The sequence below is a fragment of the Typha latifolia genome, chromosome 9 (assembly GCF_019914945.1).
Source record: "Typha latifolia isolate L0001 chromosome 9, TyphaL0001v2, whole genome shotgun sequence".
NCBI classification, from domain to species: Eukaryota; Viridiplantae; Streptophyta; class Magnoliopsida; order Poales; family Typhaceae; genus Typha; species Typha latifolia.
Window position 1 is genome coordinate 2,512,873 of NC_133094.1, and position 23,022 is coordinate 2,535,894.

General features: G+C 35.4%; 1 protein-coding gene across 1 annotated transcript; it reads left to right on the forward strand.

Moving 5' to 3' along the window:
• Positions 1-59: 59 nt before the first annotated feature.
• On the forward strand, positions 60-22,521 carry LOC140794949 (stromal processing peptidase, chloroplastic). Its single transcript, XM_073147245.1, has 25 exons — positions 60-340; positions 864-1,098; positions 1,485-1,726; positions 2,288-2,486; positions 3,824-3,871; positions 4,522-4,629; positions 4,753-4,941; positions 5,031-5,330; positions 6,500-6,601; positions 7,503-7,637; positions 8,206-8,430; positions 8,553-8,756; positions 11,144-11,314; positions 12,571-12,720; positions 13,485-13,622; positions 14,112-14,339; positions 14,491-14,643; positions 15,619-15,742; positions 16,407-16,527; positions 17,313-17,433; positions 17,523-17,603; positions 19,083-19,184; positions 19,789-19,939; positions 21,597-21,726; positions 22,048-22,521. Exons 1-24 carry the CDS (start codon positions 159-161, stop codon positions 21,680-21,682), a joined length of 3,795 nt encoding a protein of 1,264 aa, XP_073003346.1. The 5' UTR covers positions 60-158; the 3' UTR covers positions 21,683-21,726; positions 22,048-22,521.
• The last annotated feature ends 501 nt before the right edge of the window (positions 22,522-23,022 follow it).

Genomic DNA, 23,022 nt, shown 5'->3' on the forward strand with positions numbered 1-23,022 from the left:
ATCTCTCGATCTTTTTCTTTTTCAAGAAACCCCCTTCACAAGTCGCATATAACAAACTAAGTCCGCAAGAAAACGGGAGTAAAAGAGGAGCGAAGGGAGTGGGAGCCGTCTTCATACTTTATCCTTCCTCGCTTCTCTCCCTCTCATCTCTTGGGGAGATGGCCTCGTCCTATTCTCTCACGGCCGTAGCACCTAACTATCCTTGCTGCTCGAGGAGGCTCAAGGTTGAAGAAGACCACCGCCGCCACCGCTATTCCCGAATCCCTCGATTGAAGCCCGTCGCCTTCGACTCCTCCCTCCGCTGCCGCCGCCGCTGCCCCTCCCTTTCCCCGGTGCAGAGGTGGTCAACTTCCTTAAAATGTTGTGATCGAGAACTGCTCCCGTCGGGGATTGATCATTTCTGGGTTCCTTCGATTAATCATCGTATAGGATTCAAGCGTGATTCTTTCCTCGTTTCTTTACGTTGTTTGACATATAATCTTCATCTCAAAGACGGGAAGGTTGTATGAGTAGCAAATTTGTACGATTAGATGTCCGCCTGATATCAACCCTCTTGATAATAGTGGGACTTGCCGTAGAAGCAGCTTCGTTCTTGGTTGCAGTTTAGGCAAATGCAGTGTAGGAGAATTCCTACGGGCAAGCCCAAGATACCATAGGGATTAATTCGAAATCTGTGACAATTACTTGACCTGTGTAATTTTGGGCAGTTTTTATGTTTCGTTGAAATTGAACCGGAGGTTCTTTGGTTCCATTTGAGATTCTCATTTTATAAGCGCCGACATTTTATTGATGACTCGTAACGAAATCCTTTTCTTTATGTGTCGGGAGAGAAACCCTAACTCTTTGTTTGTAATTGAATGAAGGTGGCTCCATGTTGGTGAGAAAGAAGGAGTACGAGCTAACACATGGCCGTGCTCTTCTTCCAAGCAATTTTCTCATGGAACAGTGGCTTTTGGGACTAGTCAGGAAGACATCGGACGTTTTTCTTGCTTTGGAAGCCTTCGGAGACGCTGGTGTTACCTTCGAACACCGGCACCGGGTGCTCTTCTAGACAAATCAAGCTCCCGGTTTCAGAAATTTCTTCCCGGCAGAAAGAGTGTAAGTTAAAATCCTATTCATTCTGCTTCGGACCATGATATCTATCTTGAGTGCACTTCTGGTAATGTGTTCCTTGAATTCTATCTGCCACCATCACTAGGATCATTATCAGTTAGGTGCTTGCCCTACATGTAGTTACTGTTAAGCAAAAGATGTTGATGATGACACATGACTAATTTGCTAATGCTATAATTTTTGACCTCTTTCAAGCTACCATTCTTGTAAGTTGTAGTTCTTGGAAGGCATTTTATTTCTTACTGAATTATGACCATACTGCCTTAATCATGGGGACTACTACATTTAGATGAACATAATAGACTTCTATAGTGTGTAGTGGTGGAAATATTTTGAGCTGCAAAGTTAATTGTAGCTTGGTTTCTTTTCAGGTGAAATCAAACTATATATCATGTGCTGCGTTAGGTCCAGAGGAACCACATGCAGCAAGCACAACATGGTCGGAAGCAATTCTTGAGAAACAAGGCCCGACTTTCTTGGATCCTGAAGTCATACAAGCAGAAGTGGATAGGTTTCTAAATTCTCCACTTCCTTCACATCCAAAGCTGCATCGAGGGCAGCTAAAAAATGGTCTTCGATATCTTATTCTACCTAATAAAGTTCCTGGAAACAGGTAAGAAAGCAGCTTTTATTTGTCATCGATTTTTTGACATCTGTTGCACTTATTTTATAATAATTGTTCTCTTTGCCAATTATTATATTTCTGAATATCGAATGACCTCAAATTCATGTTAAACAAAAGTTTTCCCCTCGCATCTCTTTTAGTGATACTTTAGTATTAGTAGGATATGCTCTAATTTGTTGCATGATTTGCATCAGAATTCTGGAGCTTTTATTTGGATATGCTTCTCTTCTTGCAATTCATGTTATAAATGCAATTTTTGGTCATGTGGTATTAGAATGAGATTATATAATGTTGTGATTAATTTATTATAATTTTTAATACATACACCTCTATGAATTGTACTGCAATATCCCAACTCTGATTTTAGCATTATGAGTCTAATGTCATGCTTACTAATTTACAGAACTCAGATTCGTGTCTCTCAGTTTTTTTTACTATGTAGGTCACAATTGTTTTAAAGAATTTCATTGTAATATACAATCAACCACTATAGTTGTTATAACATTTCTCAAATTACTTTAGTTGTTATAACAATTCTTGAACTTACAGATTTGAGGCACATATGGAGATTCATGTCGGATCAATTGATGAGTTAGAAGATGAGCAGGGGATTGCACATATGATTGAACATGTTGCATTTCTTGGAAGTAAAAAGCGTGAGAAACTTCTCGGGACAGGGGCGAGGTCTAATGCATACACGGATTTTCATCACACAGTATTTCACATCCATTCTCCGACTAGTACAAAGGTTCTTTTCTTCCATGAAGTGCAAATTGGCTATTCTACTCAAATAAGAAAAAAAAATTTCTTCTAGAACTCTTAATTATTTCATCGACTTGAATTGCCATTCTACAATTCAAATGTTCACTAGCTAGCTTTCATCAATATTTTGTTAAAGAAATGTTTAGTTAGTCTGAAACAACTTTTTATGTGCATAAGATGGAATTATTAGCAAACATTTTTATACTAACCTTTTAACTTTTGAGACACGTCCTTTCGTCTGCCAAAATTTTCATGACCTCATAGATAAAGATGGATAATCTTACCCTTGTTCACAAAACATTTTGTGAGATATTTAGCAAGCTTATGTTTACAAATACTTTTCTTTTAAGAGTTCTGAGGCACCTAGACTGATATTTGTTTTGGGGCTTCGCCTATTATGGTAAGAAATATAGAGGGAAACTTATTGAAAACTCCATTTTCACCTCCTAACCTCCTTTCCCTTCTACAAATGTTTGGATTTTGGAGGAGCACAACAAATCTTCCAGATGTTAAAGTAATCAACAACTCTTTTTAATGCTCTTGTCCATCCGTGCTATTTCTTTTTGTTGAATTTTGAACTGGATGATGCAGATAAATAGTGGTAGGTTTGATTTTTTATAGTTGGGTTAATTTTCTATTGTCGTGCATTCCGTTTTGCCCTAAAATCTTGCTGATATATATATACTAGGGTTGTGCAATACTGCAATCTATGCTTGCATATGTAGAAACAATGTCCAAAGAATAAATATCTGTATTTTTGAGATTGATAGAAATGTGCATTTGTATCATTTAAAACTGAGTTAACTTTTACTTGCATAATTGTACTTACCGGAATTGCCTTTGGAACTGATCAGGTAGACATTTAGGATTTTTTAAATAAGTTACTAATAATAGAGATACTTCTACGAAAAACTTTGAGATAGGGATTGGCCTGGGCTGGCATGACATTCCATACTTATAAATGGAAATACTCATTGATGCGAAACTTTTTGGTACAACTGCTTGTACGAATGGGCGACATATAAAATGCACAGGAGATATTGTAACTTTACTTGCATATTCCTGTCTATCCTAATTGTTGTGAAAATCTACCGTAAAATCTCCAACAATGCTTAACTAAGATGCTCATACTTATGTGAGGGGAAGATGTAAATAATGGATTTACATTCAGAGCTTTTGCTCATTTTCATGTAGAAATACTAAATGATTTTCGACTATCTATGTTGCATGTCATATTTCTTTGCGTAACGCTTGCTGACGGGCAGATGCAAAAAATTCCTTAGATGTTAAGGGCATTGAATCTTAATGGGGTTACTATGGCAGGATTCGGATGGAGATCTACTCCCATTTGTACTGGACACGCTGAATGAGGTATGTAGCTACATGTTATTTCTCTAATGAAACAGTTGTTTCACATGTTATATATATATATATATATTGAGGTTTTTGTTCTAAAGGTGTGGCTTTAGTTATTTAGAGTTAAATGTTTAAGCTCTTGTATCCTCAGAAAAACTCTTTTGGTTGAATCAATGAACCTGAAAGATAGCAGTTGCCTTCATATGGACTAAAACACTTTACTAAATGTTGGAAGCTAAAAGAAATATAGACAACTATATTATTAGATCTTATCTCAAGCACATAGGAAGGAGGATATCCTCAATATGAATGCTTTGAAAATAGAATACGGCTTAATTCTCTTTATTTTCTGCTTTCAAGGATATGTTAGGTGGCATTTTTTTTGCTTTCCTTAGTTTTTACAAAAAAAAAATAATGTTGTTGAATTTTTTGTTTTAAATTAGAAGGCCAATGATTCATTAGGAGTGCCAAGTTTCTGCATATAAACTTGTTGCATTATACCTTTAAGTTGTTCGTCATGAGATAGTTCATGTCCTAGAATTAAAGCAAGATAGCCTTGATTTCTTCATGTCCTAGAATTAAGTTACCAAATGAATTCTTCATTAGGTTTTTCATATATTTTCTTTGTGGATATACCATTTACTGGGAACTTCTCATGGCTGCAGATAGCTTTCTATCCTAAATTTCTCCCATCTCGTGTTGAGAAAGAGAGACGGGCAATCCTTTCAGAACTCCAGATGATGAACACAATAGAATATCGTGTTGATTGCCAGGTAGCTAAGTAATTCTAGAGTTAGCTAATCACATAATCAGTTCTTATAAGTCAATGGGAGATACATATGAAATTTTGTTTTCATGTTGACTTATATGGGATAATTGTAATTCCTTTCAAGTAGTTGTTGCAACATCTGCATTCAGAAAACAATCTGAGCAAGAGATTCCCGATTGGACTTGAAGAACAAATTCAGAAATGGGACCCAGATAAAATCCAAAAATTTCATGAACGCTGGTATTATCCGGCAAATGCTACTTTGTACCTGGTTGGAGATATCGACAACATTGCCAAAACTGTGGCCCAAATTGAGGTATGTCTATTGGTGAACTCCAAATTATAGTTCTGTAATTGTGATGTAAGAAAACAAAATAAATATGATCCATTTATACTATCATGTAGGCTGTATTTGGACGGACACTTGCAGAGAGTGAAACAACTGCTCAACAAGCTCCCAACGCTTTTGGTGCGATGGCAAATTTTCTTGTCCCAAAGCTGCCAGGAGGGCTCGCTGGAAGTCTAAGTGGTCAAAGATCATCTATCTCCTTAGATCAAGCAAAGCCCACAGAAAAGGGTAGACAGGCAGTTAGACCTCCTGTAGAACATAAGTGGTCTCTCGCTGGACTAGTTCATAAAGCTGATCCTCCAGAAGTTTTCCAACACGAGTTGATTCAGAATTTTTCTATCAACATGTTCTGCAAGGTACGTGGAAATTTACTTTTTCAGATGTACGAAGTTATTACTTTTTTCATGATCATGTAGTTTGATCACTGGTGATGTGTGATTTTTAGAGTGAAACACAATAAGGGCTCAAGCTCTTTTCAATACCCAATAGGTCAAGTGGTCAACAACAATATAAATACTATTGCTTTGGCATTGGCATTGGCATGTTAGAACTCATCACTAGTGAACACCCTAAATGAGTAAACTCTTCTCTACAAAAGCATTGACTATGTATCCTAGTAAGTATCTGAGTCATATTGATGTGTGTTGTTTCTTTATTTAAGGAAACTGAGAATGGATTTTCTACTTGTATCATTGCTCCTTGTCTCTAAGCATCTTGACTGTGGTAGTTCTTGTAGACACATAGAACTCTTGGATATTATGTCCCTTGTGAGTGCCTAAATTTGGCTTTCTAAATCTCCATTCTCAGTTGCAGCTATTCTCGCTACATTTGATAGCCTAACATGATTGTGGGTGCAAGTAATTCATGTAAAATTTCTTTCTTCCTTTCCCTTTTTGCTTTTGATGTGAACCTCATTCTGATTACCAAATGCGATCCAGTGCTGATTGGGCTAGTTTTGTCTTCCTGTTTATGAGTTATGGAATAGCCTGTTGCATAGCCTTTTATGCCGAATATCGCTCCCACTTCCTCATTTGCCCTAATGAATTCTTTAATGACTCTAGGTTCATGAGAATCTGCCTCTATAAGATCTTCACAACATGCAGAAGTTGTGGATGCATGCTAGTTAGTTTCTTTTTGTAATTTGGTTTCAGTTATTGTACTATGGCAACTAGTGTTTTCTTCTTGTAGCTAGTCCTTACTCTTTTCACATTTCCTTTTTTGATAATTTTGGGTGTCTTTCCAGTTATTGAACATATTTGCTTGAGCTATAGAAACTAGAAACTTCTTTTTTTTTTTATTCTGATATATATTAAATTGCACATACCACAGCTTGCCAATGAGTTTTTGAATTTGTATTGACTCAATATTGTAAGACAAGTTGTTGTACTTGCAATTCCTATGTCTGAAAGTAATGAATATGTGGAGGGTATGCTCTGTTAAATAGACTTTCATAGTTTGCATTTTGTATTTGGACTTTTATTATGTTGCACATTGAGTTTCTTCTCACTGTTGTTCCTTCTAGCAGGTTCCTGTTAATAAGGTCAGAACTTATGGAGATTTACGCAACATCTTGATGAAGAGAATATTTTTGTCAGCTTTGCATTTTCGGATCAACACAAGATATAAGGTGATTTTAATATTTGAGCATACAATATAGATACATATGCAAAGCAACGAGTATGAGAATTATGATTCGAACCAGATTTAGTACCGGAAATGAACTTGCCATTTACATGTCTCCATTTTGTCATTTTAGATATTTTTATTTGCTACATTGTTTGCTTTACTTGTTTGCTTTGCTAGAGTATTTCTCTGAAAATTTACAATGTCAAACTGACAGATAGGAAAGGGTTAATTTTAGAAGTTGGAATATAATCACTGGAATATTAAATGTCTGTACAACTACCTGAAAAAGAACTTGTTTTACGCCTGGCAACACACCATTCATATGGAGGGAACAAGTATACAAATAAGCATTCTTCATGGTGAAAAAAATAACCTGATATATGCACAGGCTCGTGTCAGCTTGATCACCCATTATGAGACCTAACTCCAACATGAACATGACAAGGTTAGTACTCAGTAATTGTATTAGCTTTTGAATACAAAAAACAGCACATTTGCTACATGGATTACATGGCATGACCCTAACCTATATAATAAATGGGCCATATAGTGTTCTAATTCAATCAACATGATAACCCAATTTGTCATACTAACTAGTCCTAAAACTTTATTGGCATCTGAACATGACATGAATAGTGTGAGTGAACTTGTGGTGTACAACACAATAAGCTATTTTAAGTTAGAAATTGGTATGATCAACTTGGGATGTCTGTCTCATCTGTATGTAACTACGTGTATCTCCTGACATCAATTAATTAAGTGTCAGAAAAAACTGCTTCATCCAATGAGATTGATGCAGAATCTCTGTGATTTCTATATATTATGCTTCGGTTTGTTGATTGTTTTAACCATTTGGTAGATATTCCACTGCTTTATATGTGGTTGCATTTTGAATCTTGCAGAGCTCAAATCCTCCATTTACATCTATTGAGTTGGATCATAGTGATTCAGGAAGAGAAGGATGTACAGTCACTACTCTTACGGTAACAGCTGAAGCGAAAAATTGGCAGAGTGCCATTAAAGTTGCTGTGCATGAAGTATGTACCTCCTCATCTAACTCTTGACATAGACATTTGTATTCATAAATGAATTTGTTTCGAGGTTCTTTGATTATGCAATATGTATAAGTGATTACTTTTCAACAATACAAAACATGGAGTTAAAATGGAATGGCTAAGAATTTCAATAAGAAATATTGAAGATAGGGATGTATTGCTTTTCTAAGAAATTAAATGAAATTATACAATGATACTGAGGCTCAAGTAAGTCCTATTCAGCTCTCAACTTGAGTCACCTATGTAATTTGTACTGATCTCCTACCTTCTTAATGGCATTTTCTTTGCGAAAGCTCTTTATCCTCAGGATATGTGCATAATATCACCTAAGTCCTTATTCTTCTTTTCCTTAATATGAAATGATTCCACTGCAGTAGCTTTTATGCTTAATTTACATAATTGTATTATCTGGCTTCTCCGGACTTTGGTTAAGTTTTCATCTGCCAACTGTTATGAGTTCATAAATAGTAATTTGCTATAAGGTTACTTATTCTCACTATATGGATATTCTTCATCACTGACCTCATATTCTTATTCATTCCTGATATAGGTCCGCAGACTTAAAGAGTTTGGTGTTACGATGGGGGAATTAACTCGTTACATGGATGCATTAATAAAAGATAGTGAACAATTAGCTGCCATGATTGACAGTGTCCCATCAGTTGATAACTTGGATTTTATCATGGAGAGCGATGCACTTGGTCATACTGTTATGGATCAAAGACAGGGTCATGAGAGCTTGGTTGCAGTTGCTGAAACAGTTACACTTGAAGAAGTATGCGCTGCCTCATATGCTTCTCTCTATAAATGTTATATAACTAGAGTAGAATTTTACTCTTAGTCATGTGGTGCTATGGTATCTCCTGAGTAAGATATGCTTAACGTATGTTCTTGCAGGTGAATTCTGTTGGTGCCGAAGTATTAGAATTTATTGCTGACTTTGGAAAACCTACGGCGCCACTTCCTGCTGCTATTGTTGCATGTGTTCCAAAGAAAATGCACATTGATGGAGTGGGGGAAGCTGATTTTGAGATAGATCCACATGAAATCACTGATGCTATAATAGCAGGTTTACAGGAACCTATATATGCTGAGGCAGAGGTGTGTTCTTTTATTAACATGACCTGTATCATATCTCTACTCTATGATGTTTTTCCTCTTTCAGCATATGACTGTTTTTATGAACGGTGAATGTTATTCTTTATTTTGTACCACAACTAACTGACTATTATTTTATTGACTAGAAGTTTGTTTTATTGTTGCAGTTTATCTTTAATTCTAAAATAAGTCTTTGACTTTCTGTTTTAAGCTTACATGAACATGTTTATGGTATGATTGTATAGTTAGTTGTACTTTGGTTCATACTTTGGTCTACATTGATGGTTCTTAAATGGATCTTACTTGCTTCTATAATTTCTCAGGATTTGTGTCATATAAACTAAGAGTCGACACAACAAACAGTTTATTGCATGGATCCAAAATTGGCTAATCCCGATCCAAGCTTGATATCGGGTGAATCGGCCAATACCCAATCCAAGTCGGGATTGGCTGATTTGGGTCAAATGGGTTAGATCCATAACAGATCTGACCTGCATCCGACCTTGGGATATCAATCATTGATGTCTTTGTCATTATCTTCCTCTCTCTTGCCCAAACGAAAGCCGGTGCTTCTTCAACGATGTTTTTCTAACTTCAACGACGTAGATCTAGCTTCGACAACCTCGAGTATGTGGTTTTTTTTTTCTTTCTCTCCTATTTTTTGTTACTGTTGTTCTTTTCGTCTCTCTCTCTCTCTCTTCTCTTCTTCACTGTAGAAGTAGAAAAATGTGGTTTTTTTTTATTTCTTTTGGTTCTGCCATTCTCTCCTACTCTCTCTTCTTCACTGCATAAGTAGCAGAATTTTTTTCTTTTTGGTTCTTCCACTCTCTCTCTCTCTTCACTACAGAAGTAGAAAAGTGATTTTTTTCTCTTTTGGTTCTTTCACTCTCTCATTCTTAAATTCTTTTTGAGTGAGTACTTTTTATTTTTTAAGTTTTTAGGCTTCTTATGAGTAATTATTATTTTCTTATTTTATAGTCATTTTCCATAAATTTTTAAAAAAATTTCTGCATTTTAATAATATTTAGAATTTTACGTAATAAAAATGAGTCCAATTTGATACGAGTGGCTAATACGGCCTGTACATATTGTTTTTCCAGGCAGTCAATTCCTATCTTGATCCTGAGTTTTGAAATCTTAGTTTATTGTCTGACAATTTTATTTTTCTGACATAAAGTGTTATTTGTAAAACTATTTTATATAATACACTAAAGAAATTTCAGTGCGATTGACAGATTTACACAAAAGTAAAAACCATTTGTGTATCATACCTCAAGAAAGGAGCTAAAATAGCAAGGTCTAGTGGACAGATTCATGATGCTAGACACACATTGTTATGCCTTGGTACACCCTATTTTGTGTGATACAGCTCTTTATTCCCTTGTCACAAACCAATATCTTATCAATGTGAGATGTATCAAGTACCGACTGGTGCAGGGCAGTATAGGCAGATTCCTTAATCTAGAGCATGAGCTTTTTGGTAGACGCATTAAATACAACTGACAATAGTGGATTTTTGATCCACGGTTCTGCGCTTAGTCAAACCTGTTAAATTTCCAGGGTATGCCCATAGACAGGCACAAGTTCATAACAATTTCTTTAAATCAACCAATATAAATCAAATATTATCAGTATGATTATCCAGCCATAAAATGGCAAAAATTGTCATTCAAGACTCCTGGAGGGTATAGGGCCTTCAATACCCAAATCAGAGAATATCAAAGATGTTGGATCCTGTTAGAGATGATGTGGCTGCTTATGTGCAATCTTTCTTCAAGTCCCAAAAGATTATATAAGAGCCAGGAGATAAACCGAAGCAAACTCATCCTCTAAATGATATAGCTTATAGATGTTGATTTATCTATCCCTTCCTTGCATTCTCCTACATTACCGGTGAGTGTCTCACTTAATGTGACAGTAAAGCTTGCGCTTTGCATCCAAGAGGTCATGAGTTCAAGTCTTGAAAAGTAGTGGAAATGCCATTGTCATAGATGGTGGTAAGGTTGCATATATTTCCCCCTGTAGACCCCTCATAGGTGGGAGCCTCATGCATTAAGTCGCCCCCTTCATTCTTGTGCATAGTGGTGTGGTACCTTTATTTTGATTTGATCAATGCTCAAGCAATATTCTGTATAATTTATATCTTAATAAGTTGTTGTAGTCTAGGTCTAGCCTAATTGTTAGTAAGATATTTCATTGATATAAAATGCTCCTCAGAGTACTGAGCATAGCCGGTTGACTATTTTGAAACATCTTTTTATCTATTTCATATTTCTGTGTATCTTCTTACTACTGGGAATATGATGGAATATCTTTGCCAGCAATTGTTTCTAGAAACAATTTCATAAGTTCTGTTTTCTGTATTCACTGGTTTTTGTTTACTTCTGTAGCTTGAGGTGCCAAAAGTGTTGGTAAGTTCATCCCAGCTGGAGGAATTGAGGTCACAACGTAAACCATCTTTTGTTCCTTTATCCAAGGAGAATAGTGCGACGAAATTATTTGATAAGGAATCTGGGATCACACAACGCCGTCTATCTAATGGGATTCCTGTAAACTACAAGGTACTTTTGTTCGTACTTTATTGCTAGTTCTCATTTGTAGCATAATGGTTGGCTTTTCCTTGATGGGTTTCTTCTTCATAATACACATGGCTTTCTTGTATTATAGAAAGTTCATCTTTTTGCTGGTTAACACACTTTTTGTTCCTTTTTCATAACACTCCTAAGCTACTCACTCTTTGAAATAACCTGCTGCTTTGGTAAACTTATGCACTCCTCATCCTGTGATGTAAGCATTACTCTCTTGACGACTGATATAGTTAAGATTTTCTCATCCAAGGGAGAAGGGCATGAGATGCTGCACGCAACTCCTCTGGCCGTAGGTTTTCTGAATTTCTGATCACGATAGGTGCAATTCTTAAGAAATCTTTTTGTTACGCTTGGAGATTGGTTCAGGAGAAAAATTAATTCTTAATTGACCTGTCAACTTGATTGATACCCATAGATTAATACTTGACATGTATTTTTACCTTAACATTTTAGATTAGCATTTTGAATCTGTTTCTTTGTTTCAATGGGGTGATGCTAGGGAAATATGAGAAAAAAGGTTCCCTAGTTGTCTGAATTCAATGACTTAATACTGGATTTACATATACATGATTCACAATTTATTTCAGTAAAATGTTTAACCATCCATACCTTAGTTTTCGATCCTGAGTAATTGGTGGCTGCTGTTATTCACAACTAATAACTGCAATGGTATGGGACTTAGTAAGAGACTATCTTTTTTTCCTTTCTCTAGGACATACACAAACCATTTCCTTCCTTGTCTTTTGCTGGGCTAATCCCCTCTCATTCTTCTCTTTCCCTCCACTAAGTCATCCATATGCCCTCTATCTTTACTTCTGAGCTTTTCCTTCTCTATTCTCCTTTCATTGTCTGCCCTTTTCTTCTCTTATGCTATTATTCTGCTTCAACAAAGGTAGTCTCTGTTATAATCTTGGTTAATTACAGGAGTGTGCCTTATGGAACCTTCTCAACATTGAGTAGGGCACAACAAGACCAAGGTTGTTGCATGATGATGATGCTAAAAATGGGGAACACTGTGAAGTGTGTAGCACCCATTTAGTGTCGATTTTTTAGGAACTTAATTGGAAATCTTATTTATGTTCTTTCTTTCTTCCTTGTGTTCTTCTAGATAGATGTTGCCCATCTGTCTGTTAATGTTCCATATATGAAGCATGAGTCTTTTTCACTTCTACTGCATCCTCACTAACTTTTTTTTTTTTTTTTTTTGTAAATCATTTTATTCATGGTAGATCACGAAAAATGAAGCTAGAGGTGGTGTTATGCGGCTAATAGTGAGCGGTGGGAGAGCTACTGAATCATCCGAATCAAAGGGAGCTGTCGTTGTTGGTGTTCGTACTCTAAGTGAGGGTGGTTGTGTTGGTAAATTTTCCAGGGAACAGGTATGTATTCTGATGCATCGGATATCTTTTGTTGCTGCCTTTCCATGGTTACATCATTGCACAGACAGATGGCAATACAGATTTATGTATGTGGCTTTGGTGATTCATATAACTTCAGCACATACAACTATAGAAATAAATTCATAGATTGTTTGATTCCATGAACTTGAATTTTTTGTAAACTGATCAGTGAGTCCAAGTTCTACATAATGTATGAGAACATTTTTTTTTCTCGTAAGTCTTATTTATGGGTTCCTGACAGATGCAATTCAATAAGGAAAAGGATAATTAAAAAGGAATAGATGGTCTGCTGTACACATTAAAGTAAACTGGCTAGCCACAAAGAAGTATCTGTGAATGACTATATGTTGTATCAGTGTATCTCACTGTTGCAGCGTGTGGATGTATGTACACTGCACGAGAATCCTTACGTATATTGTTTACATCATATAGATGCACTGGCAATTTTTCTACCCATAACATGTGAATAGTAAACCTATCAAAAGCAGCTAGCGAACTTCCAAGCACATCTACAGAAGTTTTTCATGTTTTATTCAGCAGTAACAGTTTCATTTATGTAAATCAAAGCACCATTTTTTATGCTTAACAATGCAGATAAAGGCAATAGATAGTTGAGAATGTTACCATCCTGGAGGATGTCTTCTTTTGAGTTTTTTTTTATGCAAGTATTCTTACTAAGAAATACTTATGATGTTGTTTATCTGTGTAAGTCAGTTGAAGTCAATAGTGCTTACTTTGTTCAGGTAGAACTTTTCTGTGTGAATAACATGATAAACTGCTCTTTGGAGTCCACCGAGGAGTTCATCTCTATGGAGTGTAGATTTACATTAAGAGACAATGGGATGCGTGCTGCCTTTCAACTTTTTCATATGGTGCTTGAGGTAATGATGTACTTCTAACATTGTTTATCTTGTCTTTCATTTATAATTCTTTTATTTTCGATGTTTCAATGGATTAACATGTTCCATTTAATCCACTGATTGTGATTAAGTATACAAGTTAATATGTTAGGTTCAAAACTTTCCCTCTTTGGGCTCTCTCAGCAACTTTTTTCTATACTGATCATGCCAAGTCACACTTCTACAGTTTGAAAATTGAACTATACATCTGGATCATATGATAGATGCTTCTATCCAGCAATGTCGTTTTATTTAGTTTTTGTTTCTCTTCAAGATTGCAACTGTTGCCTTTCTGGAAGATGCATTGATTTTTCACTCAAAACCTTAATCTGGGACATTTTTTCTCCTTTGTAGGTGCACTTTACTAAATTAAGTATCAACCCATAATTTGGTTATTGTAAAATGAAATTATTAGTTATGCTTTTATAATGTTGGTAACTTGATCTGAATTTATCCTTATTATTTTTGCAGCACAGCGTATGGCTAGAAGATGCATTTGATAGAGCAAAGCAACTATACTTGTCATATTACCGTTCCATCCCCAAAAGTTTAGAACGATCAACTGCTCATAAACTTATGCGAGCCATGTTGAATGACGATGAGAGATTTATTGAGCCAACACCTCAATCATTGCAAAAGTTGACACTTCAATCAGTAAAGAATGCTGTCATGGATCAGTTTATTGGTGAAAACATGGAGGTCTAAGGAGACTTCTGCTTAAATAGGCTTTTGCCATTGTCATTCATTTTATTTAATTTCTGTCCAGACTTTCTTATTTGTATATGACCATGAGACTTGACATTACTTTCTTTCAGTATTGTTCTTTACCCTAACATATGATTAATATCAGGTCAGCGTCGTTGGGGATTTCACTGAGGATGACATCGAGTCTTGCATTCTTGATTATCTTGGAACAGTCAGAGCCACTAAAAATGTTACCAGTAACCAAATTATTGATCCAATCACCTTTAGACCATTTCCATCCGACCTGCATTTCCAGCAAGTATGATTTCCCATCATGTTTTAGTAATATTTTAAAAAATATTTTCTTCAGTAGAAAAGTCATGGTTTGTTGTTGTTCTAGAGCAGACTCATGCCATATCTTATTAATTGAGTAGGCAAAGATTCTGAAGCTTGACATCGCTAATATAACTATATAAGTGGTAATTTTATGGATCAAGTGGCAAACTCCCTCTTATTTTCTCTCATATTTGGAGCCTGTGTAGATTATTTTATATTTTCTTTAATGCCTCAACCTAGCAAGAGAACATTTTTAATATCTTTCACAGAAATATTGTTCCCCACTATTTGGAGTGATTGATGTTAACCTTCTTGTAATATCATATAAATAGAATTTGGAATTTTTTCTCTTTGCAAATGTTGTTGACCCTTCAACAGTTGATTGGTAGCTAGTAATAATGCAGTATGCTTTCTTTATCGGAATGATTATAAAGGGAAGCTATTTTCTTATTTCCTGCTGCTTGCTGAAATGAATCTTGCTGTTTTATATGGTTATATATATTATCTTAAATTCTTAATTATATGCAAGAGTTCAAAAGATCATTTAGCTTCATGTATTACTGTGTACTGATGTTAAGAAAATGCAGAAGTTTATAGTTAATCAAGTTTATCCATAGTTTGAAGTTTTGCCTGAGTCGGAACAATTCTAGTGGAAACTTATTCAAAACTTAAAACTGGTATTGTTTAAGGCCTAAACCAGTAAGATTATTAGTTTTTTACCTTGCTTTCAAACTGTTATTAGCTTAAACCAATCTGTTTCAGTGCAAATTTTCTGCTTTATCTAGGTGTTAAAACTGAACCGGAACTTTGAAGTTTGAACCTTGAATTTTTCTGATTGCACCTTATAAAAGCAATTAATTAGCACATTCTACTTGCTAGTTTTTTTCTATGCTTTAAGGGTTAAGATGGTTTAAGTTAATAATTAATATTATGTGAGGATTAACATGTTCGCTGGCAGGTATTCCTCAAGGATACTGATGAAAGAGCTTGTGCATATATTGCTGGCCCAGCACCAAATCGTTGGGGATTCACTGTTGATGGGCAGGACCTTTTTGATTTAATCAAGAACTCAACTATAAATGGTAAACAACAATTTGATATTTACATATTTGCATTTTAACACGGTGCCTTTCTTTTCAAAAGAAAAGAAGTAGCCTGAAGGTTTTAGGTGCAACGAAGTTGGCATTCTCACCCCTAAAATATAGTAATTAGTTTTAATTGAAAAATCATGAGATCAAACCTTGAATAAGTTCTATCCATTTTTATGTGAATTGGCCTGTAGCCTAGGGAAGTGGAGAGATTGACATGGTTGCTGCCAAGTCCTTGCCCCTTTCCTTACATTATCCTGTTTACATCTGTGGCGTTGATAAAACAAGTTCATGAAATGCATAGGAGTAGAATTACATTTTCAAGATTTAGAAGGTTTGGCTCCATGGAGGATTTAAATTTTAAGAGCATGCTGCAGAAGCAGTGTCTAAACTCTAAAGCGTGACGGCAGAATGAGTATAACTTTTTAGATCATAATATCTGATAATTGTCATCTTCCTTGTTTCATTGATTATTGGCAATCTGATCTGTGCTGCTCTTAATGTTATGGAGTTTAGTTGTGGTTTGTTATGTTCAGGTCACTACTGACAAGTTTACTCTGAATTCTCTATGTAAAACTTTAAGAAAGTAGCTATTTTGAGATGTATTTATTTACTCGAGTAGAGATTCTGATCAAAGTTAATGGATGATCCATTGCAGATGAACAGCCTGAGCAAGGGACGTTAATGCCCCTGGAAGGAAAAGACCTGCAGAGTATTCGGAGTCATCCTCTTTTCTTTGGCATTACACTGAGTTTGCTGGCCGAGATCATAAATTCTAGGTAGAGTGCCTTTTCTGTTAACTTCAAAACAACCCAAGTAACAATGTGTTCAACTAGATTATGTAGCCTTTGAGTTCATGAACCCAGAAAAGTGTGCAGAACTATAGCGTATTAATCTGATCAATGTTTCTTCTACTATAAATTGTATTGATGAAGAACTTTTATCCTTTATGTGCTCATTTATTGATATTTAGCTGGAACCTCTTATGTTTGTAAGTTTTTACTATATGTTCATGTATCATAAATGTGGTGGTGTTTGGACATATAAAATAAAGACTATGTCTTTAGGCTAATGATAGTCGGAAGAATTACAATGTGGTTCCTCTTTCAGCGGGACCAATTTTCACCTGAACTTCAAATTTATCTACTTCTACTGACAAGCTTAAAAACATGTGTCTCATCTCTGCCCTCAAATTTGCACATATCAAACCAATTTATTAGGGCGACGTTCTGATAACATAAATTGTCAGACGGACCTTTATGTCTATATGACCGGTAGATCATTACGTGTTCTAGGGCATCTTTATTGTTGAAAACTTGAAATCACTCTTGAAGTTGCCACAACACGTGAACCTAGTGCCAATCCAAGTATGAAAATTCTCCCTTTATGTCCTCCATTATGTTAAACTCTAAAATATTTTCATCAAGCAATTCATAATAGGAGAATCGTTAGTGGAGATGACTTCTTACTGACATGGAGATAGCTTCCTTTTATTCGCATTCATTAGTATCTTCTTTTTCCAGATAGCATTGGTATATCACATCTTGTGTTCTTGTCTTTGCAGGCTCTTTACAACGGTTAGAGATTCTTTAGGACTAACATATGATGTATCTTTTGAATTAAGCCTTTTTAATAGGCTAAAGCTTGGTTGGTATGTGATATCAGTAACTTCAACTCCAAGCAAGGTAGTTTCACCTTGCCAATCTCTTCAAATAAACGATGTATTTTGTTGTACTCCAAAATTTTACAGTATCACCTTTTGTTTTGGCTTTAGGTATTCAAAGCTGTTGATGCATGCAAGAGTGTTCTTAGAGGTTTACATAATAGCAGAATTGTGCAAAGGGAGCTGGACCGGGTTAGTGAAATTCTTGGCTATTACTTTGTATTGTTATGCTTTAAAGGTCATGACATGACCTGCCATTGTACCTGAGAATCTAATTCATTGTATAAACAGTGAGAGTTAGAGTAACTTGGTGTTCTTGGTTATACTGTTGACTCACCCACATACTTTAAATTTTCAGCTGCACCTAATCTGATAAGTTCCTCAAAGCAGCAAGTAAATTGGTTCTGGTGGTGAATAATGAGCTTGTAAACCGATTTTGAGTGGGGTTGGGCTTATCCCAATGATTTTCTAAGTTCAATCAAATTTCAAGGAGTTTTTGACCAAATTAGCCCTCCTAAATATTTATTTTATGTGTTCACTTTAAAACTTAAATACGAGATTATGTGTGCTTTCAAACTGTTGACCCAATCAATGACTTCTAAATATAAATCGCAGTCAGGATCAATAAGTTATATAGAAAATTCAAATCCTAAAAAAATTGCCAAGTCTAAGGGAGAAATCTTGGTGATTCTTTTGGATTTAGAATTTTCATATAAGTTGATAACTGAGCTAGCGACTTATTGAAGACGCTGACTGGGTATGTGGTTTCCAAACAAACCTAATCTCGCATTTAAGTTTCAAAATGAATTAAATGTGCAAAAAAATTAGGGGCAAACTTAAAATAGTCAAAAACTTAAATTTCGAGCTAGATTTCAGGCCAAATAGATTTGTAGATAACCCGATAGTATCCCCATTACTCTCAGAGTATAGTTCTAGAAAATTATAGTAAAAGTTCAAGATAAAATATAAGCACACAAAGATGTATGTTGTTCCCTAGTATATATATTCCCATTTTTGTTGCTTTGCTCTACTTAGTTCCCTAAGGCCAAAGAGGCTGAGAATAGGATTCACTATCTTGTTTCCAATAGACTCAAATTGCTCATTAATGCAATATTTCTAATGCTTTTTTATACAGAGAACTCTCCTGTTATCGTTTCTGCACTAGTGTTCACAGTTTACTTTTACTATTTTCATCATGTGATATGAGCTATAATATTGTGCTATTGGATTTCCTGAACTTTTTTCTATTTTCTGAATTTTTGTTGCCATTTAGTTTGTTTCTGAATTTGTTGGATATTTTAAAAAAGAGAGGAAGTGAAACCACTGAACCAGCAGTTGAATGGCAGAAACTAGATAGTTTGTTAGTTTCAGCAAATAAGTTTTATTAAAATTTGAGTCGCCAGTTGTCGGATTGTGAAGTAATAACTTCCTTGATTGATGGGCTTCTTTCCGGTCAAGGTAACTTAGATGTGATCCTTGTGTGCTTTTTTAGGAGCACCAAGCTTAGTGATCTTTTTACCTGCAGTGTCTTTTTCATTCCTTGGGATACACACTGAACTGTTTTCTTAGAACCATCTATGAGTAAAATGTTTATCTGTACTGATCCTTCAGTAACTTCAATTTTGGATCTATATTTAGTATTTCATGTTAACAAATTCATTACTGGTGCAGGCAAAGAGAACACTATTGATGAGACATGAGGCTGAAACCAAATCGAATGCTTACTGGCTAGGATTGATAGATCACCTGCAGGCTTCATCTGTCCCAAGAAAGGTCTCATACCAATTTCTTATTGCTTTGTTTGCGAGATTTTTCTACCATATTTAAAGAAGAAATACTCATAAACAGTATTTCCTGTTTCTTCTCATCAAATTTAGGATGGTTATTCACTTATTTAGTCTTATCGAGAATCCAGTATATCTGAACAGAGTCACTCACTGTAATGCATCATACAATTTATATGATATGTCTTCATAATATTTTCCGGTACTATAACATCCATCTTTGTTAACTTAAGTCTTCTCTTAGAACCTTTATTTCAAATTTTGTCTTATGCTTGTGCTTTGAATACTTCATTGTAAAACACCATCAGGGTTGATTTTCCAAATTCTCAACTCATGCAGAAAAAGATTAGGTCTATGCATTGCTTTTGTCCATTTCTTATGGAATCAAGGGATATCAATCAACAATATCTCATGAGATCCATTTTCTAATGTCAAATGAATCTGTTATTTTATCTCTTCTAATTGGTGAAATAGATTATATGCAAGCATTTCTAATGTGCATCATGCTTTACCATACTGTTATTTAACATTGTTCTCTTCTGATCCTTCTCACTTACCTTTTGTAATTTGATAATGTTCTCTATTGAATTCAGGATATTTCATGCATCAAAGACTTGACTATGTTGTATGAAATTGCTACTATTGAGGATATTTACCTTGCATATGAACATTTGAGAGTAGACGATTCTTCCTTGTTTGCATGTGTTGGTGTTGCTGGAGCCCAAGCAGGTGAAGACATGCTAGGTAAGACCTGCTTAGCTAATGATTTGTGTCTGATACAAGTGGTTTCTCTATTAAATTCAACTATTTCAATCTCTGCTACAAGTTGTATTGGCAATTGTCTTTGTTGTACACTTGTACCTAAGTCCTATCAAGGCTATAGGAGTGAAGATGGGCCTTATAGGATCTGGATAGTGGGAAATCAATTTTTATAATGTTTTCTTTCTGGAACAATGTCGAACAGAGAGTAGAGTTTGTTGTAGTTTTTGCTTAAAATACTAAAGAGTGTAATAATTATCTTTAATGTGGTATAAAGATAGAAAAAATATGTTTTATTTTTTATGAAATTTTCATGAATAATATTTGATTTGATATAAAGTAGATTGATGGGATAGATATCAAAGGTAAATTAATAATTTGATTAGTGTGTAGTATAAGATGTAATATTGATGAATGATGTTTAGCTGTTATTCTGGAATAAAGAGTTATATTCTAAAATAAGAAAAAAATTATTTCTGAAGTGAACGGGCTTAGAGTATTAGCATTTACTTAATGATCCATATATACACGTATAAATTTGGATAAATGAAGTCCTATCTGCATCACACTATACAGACATGGATTCAAATGTACTGATCTGAATCCATTTACTAAAATATGAATAGGCAAACCAAATTATAGATAATATTCAGCTCCTTTTCACTTATATCAGGCGAAGATAGCTGACTGAGAGTTGTGGAAATTTTTGTTAGTCAGTAAAAATGAGAAAAATATGAACTTCTACCTCTTGTTACGAGCACAATCCAACTAAAGCTTGTTTTGTTGCATAATTAAGTTGCTACTGGATATGTTTTTCACTTAGTAATGTATGCTTATGTTACAGAAGCCCTCCTTCAAGCTCAAAGAGCAACAACCATGGCATTTGCTGCCCACTAAGTGGCGTAGGCCTACTAGCCTCTATTCACCCCCAAATGCATTCCATGACATTGGTCATAGTAGAAAAATCTCTCAGATGCCAAATATTTGTCAGCTAGATGCTGGGTAACGCAAAGCCATCAGAAATTTTGTTCTTTAGCTTTAGTATGGAACTCTTAAACCACTGGAAACCCTTGAATTCGTTTATTTAGTCTTCAAGTTATCTCAAATTGTCTGTTTCAAACCATCAAGTTATGGATTTCAATTGATTTTGGTGGATTTGGATGGATTTAAGAAAGTGAAAAATAAATCTGATATTTGAGGTTGGATTGGATTGAATTCATTTCCCACTTAGCCCTTATTTGGTTACATTCTTACTTATAATCAAAGTTAAAGTAGGAAAATGTAACATAACAAAGTGAATTTCATTTTAACTCCAGTACTCTTGAAACAATTGAATTTTTTGCCAAATGAAATCAATCGGAGTTGGCCTCAGTTTTGCAACACTATAGGATATCCTCATTTGCCGGTATCATAATGGGATATTTGTGAAGAGAAACTAGACAATTGCTTGTGTCACACCTCCTAATTGATTGACTATTTAGTGCCTCTTCTACTGAATATTGTCATTGTGTTCTTTATTAAGCTCTCGTTTTTCTTGGATGTTCCTTTATCTGTAAATTCTAATATCTATCTGTATCACGATTATTCCAATATTTAATCATCTACAATTTACCTCTGACTTTATTAATTTGCATATTAATAGTTTATGATGACGAACCTGATATGGCCCATCAAGGGATCACTCCCATAGGACGAGGTCTATCAACGATGACACGGCCCACAACCTAATCTGCACAGATAGCTGTATGCTTCGAAGAAGTAACTACTTTGAGGTACGCTATATTTTTATGCATGTGCTTGAGTAAGCTTTGGAGCATGTTAGCCCTCAGTGTAGAGTATCGTTTGAGGTGCATGATCTCTATATCGAGCAGTCACATTAACAATGTTATACCTTACTTAAAGTTGGCACCCTTCTTTAGTTAAGCAATCCGCTCTATCTGATAGAAAAAAAGTTCATAGTCCAATTGATCTTACAGAAAGTTTTGAATATGAATTATGTCACCATTCTTGGATTCACACCATTATTTGCTTCCCCAGATAAGATTCACTACAGCTTTACATCTTACTTCTAAATACTGGTTTGTGCTTAACAGTGTGCAGGGATCAAGTATAGATCCTGAAGACTGCCCACTGGGCTCTCGCCTGCATTGGGATGAGATAGCAACAAACTACTGTCATGCTGCGTCCACAATTAATGTCCCAATCGGATTTGAGAATTTTTTATTATTGATTCTTCCATGTATAGTAGTGGAAAGTTTTCTCTTAAATTATTTTTTCATATTCCATTGGATAAGTCTGCTTGAGGCCTGCATTGAGATCTCGTCGCTTGAGGCTGAAAAATAAGAGGAAGCTAAATCTGCCCCGAGCTGCAACTACGCCTGATTCGGTTGGGATTTCATTTGGTAGATTGCTTTGTCCACACACTAGCATTTACTCACATTTGGGTTCCAGGATAAATTTGACACGGCTACTCCACTGTGAGTGCCCAGTTATTATAATATGTGGGTTGTACCCTTGGATATAGTATGATTTATAATAAATAAGTAAATGGTTCTTCGTTTGTGGTATCTTCCGTTCGTTCTTAAATCCAATTGAATTCATATATGATTTATCTGGTATCTCATAATTGGTAGGTTAAGAGGTGGTGGTGTGACTCATGCAAGAAGAATCAGTTAATTAACTAGCGTGGTGTACAAATTTCTTTTTTTCTTTTCATTTTAAACAAACAGGATGTCTCGGGCATTAATTTTTTTTCTTAATTAAAATGCCAGTTTATGCTTTACTAGTCAATTTTTTAATCCACCAATTCAGAGGATATTGGCAATTTTTCAGTTTGGTTAGATTAATTTAATTGGCTCAGTACTAATCATCGACGGTAAACGGTTTGTCGAGCTACCGAGCAGAGCATGAGCTTGAGGCGAGCCAATCTCGAGCCGGACTTATCAAGCTGGAGCTGAGTAAAAGTCCCCCATCGAGCCGAACGAGCTCGCTCGTTTACACCCCTTGATCACACTAGGGTTGTTGGTGTGCGTACTAATCCGCCATTATCCTACTATCTTTCTGCAAAT

What these genes read in the sequence shown, in the direction of transcription:
- LOC140794949 (XM_073147245.1), top strand. Translation starts at nt 159, where the DNA reads ATGGCCTCGTCCTATTCTCTCACGGCCGTAGCACCTAACTATCCTTGC. An exon ending in AATAAAGTTCCTGGAAACAG is followed by an intron (nt 1,727 to 2,287) that starts GTAAGAAAGCAG and finishes TTGAACTTACAG; the next exon opens with ATTTGAGGCACATATGGAGA. An exon ending in TTATTGGTGAAAACATGGAG is followed by an intron (nt 14,340 to 14,490) that starts GTCTAAGGAGAC and finishes GATTAATATCAG; the next exon opens with GTCAGCGTCGTTGGGGATTT.